General features: G+C 47.9%; 1 protein-coding gene across 1 annotated transcript in view; it reads right to left on the bottom strand.

Annotated features, from left to right (window-relative positions):
- The window catches only part of TMEM150C (transmembrane protein 150C), a gene marked incomplete at its 5' end in the record, with an annotated part of 7210 nt that extends 5982 nt beyond the window's left edge, over positions 1–1228 (bottom strand). The window contains one exon of the mRNA XM_010288955.1: positions 1101–1228. Within this exon, the coding sequence (XP_010287257.1) occupies positions 1101–1228 (128 nt within the window). The remainder of the gene's footprint in view (positions 1–1100) is intronic.
- Between the last annotated feature and the right edge of the window lie 845 nt (positions 1229–2073).

Here is a 2073-nt window from a genome sequence, read left to right as displayed (position 1 = left end):
TGGCAACTACATCAGCCAATTCCCTCAGGACTCTGGGGTGCATCTCATCAGGTCCCACTGACTTATGTATGTTCAGGTTCCTCAGGTGGTCTTACACCTGATCTTCTCTTACGGTGGGAGGGACTTTGCTCCTCCAGTCCCCATCTTGCAGGCCATCCTCTCAAGAGGTGTGGAAAGAGACTCAGACTGAAGACTGAGGCAAAGAAGTCATTGAGTACCTCAGACTTCTCCTCGTCCGTTGTTACCAGTCTGCCAGTCTTGCTCATCAAGGGGGTTACGCTTTCTTTGGCCGTCCTTTTCTGTCTGACATACCTGTAGAAGCCCTTCTATTATTCTTTGTGTCCCTTGCCAAGTTCAGCTCCAGCCTCACCCTGGCCTTCCTGACCCCATCCCTACACAACTGGGCAGTGTCCCTGTACTCATCGCAGGATACCTGTCGCTGCTTCCAGTGCCTGTGCATTTCCTTCTTGCCCTTTATTTTGACCAGCAGGTCTCGACTCAGCCATGCTGGTCTCTTGCCTTTGTTTCCTGATTTCTTAGACCTGGAGATCAAGAGCTCTTGCACTCTACTGAAAGCACATTCCAGGCACCCACCACATTCGTAGCGCTCCTCTGCTGTGTCCCTCTCGTGGCCAATCTGAGGACAAGCAGGAAGTACCTTTAAACAACGTGTGTTTTAAATGAAGCACACTGAACTGTCTGCTATATCTGTTTGGGCAGCTGTGCATCTGTTCACACAGATGTGTACATAAAGTTTCAGCTCAAGACTTTTACCCAGGACCATCTATGCCAAACCCCAGGGCTTGAGAGACTCAACAGGTTCCCTGCTCTGGCTTTCGGCAGGTCAAGTATATGCATGCAGCTGCATATCCTGCTGGGAATACGTGAAAAATGATTGTGACCCTTCATCTCAGCATGTCACTGGAGCCACGTAAGCAGCTGATAGAGGTGGCAGAACAGGTACAAGGAGGGCTGGGGCACAGCTGGACATGTTACTTCCTGAGCTCACACCACAGGTAGTTCAAAGACCTAAGCACATCTGCTAGAAAAGCAGGAACCTCACAGCATGGACACAGCAGTCGAAGCCTGGAGTGCAGTACCTGAAAATTGCCGAGTAGGGTCATCCCAAAAGAGGCCAAGCATAACACCACCAGGCCGCTGATGTTCAGCCAAGGGTTTAACACCTTTGGCTTCAGCTGAATGAAGCGCAGGACAGCCACGACAAGCACTGAGAAGGAAACAGAATGCAAGGTGCATCATTAGGTAGAACATGCTGCAGTAACAATCTAGCTGGAGACTCACGGACCCTTCACCCTCCTTCCATCCAGAGGGGAGTACTCCCTGCAGGCTGGCTAGCTTAGTGCTTCTGCATGGCCCCCTCCTGCTTAGTCATGGACAAGACTAAACACAGGAAGCATTTCTCTTGTAATGCAGTTATGCTGAGCTCCCACGCTTCCTTTTCTCATGATGTTTTGTCTAGGAGCTGGGTTGCAAATTTTCTGGAGGAAAGAGCACCTTCCTATTTGCCTGTGAGGTTCCCAGAACACAGTCTCTCACATACACACCATGCATTCATATTGCAGCAGCTGGGCTTGCATCAAGTTTCACTCCACTCACGAGCACTGTGCTCTCTTGGAGGAGGTATGTCAAACCCTACCTGTATTAGAAAATGTATGAATGACACATGTATTTCTGCAGGTTTTACCATAATGCCCACTGCCTCTTCTCCTCCTCTGGAATAAGTTGCTGGTGCCACAAACATAAGCCAAAATATTGTACTAATTTTTCATGAAGACTGGGAGAGCAGTCCTTCCAAGCTTACAATTAGCCCAAGTGCTATGATATGATATATATGATACATGATATGTCATATGATATGACACAATCCCAGGAGATATTCACACTGTATATTCTTACCATCCCTAGGGAATGCTGCATGGAACAACACAGAAAACCAGGCAATCAGTTTGCCTTCAGATGGCATTCAAACCAGACCACTAAAAAGCAATTTAATTAAACAGGGAAATTTGCTGGTTGCTGCTAAACACCTTCTTATTGCTTATGCTCAAACTG

Source organism: Phaethon lepturus, unplaced genomic scaffold, assembly GCF_000687285.1.
Source record: "Phaethon lepturus isolate BGI_N335 unplaced genomic scaffold, ASM68728v1 scaffold7116, whole genome shotgun sequence".
In the NCBI taxonomy this organism is placed as follows: domain Eukaryota; kingdom Metazoa; phylum Chordata; class Aves; order Phaethontiformes; family Phaethontidae; genus Phaethon; species Phaethon lepturus.
The sequence above is the reverse complement of the archived record's forward strand: the minus strand, read 5'-3'. Positions and strand labels throughout refer to the sequence as shown.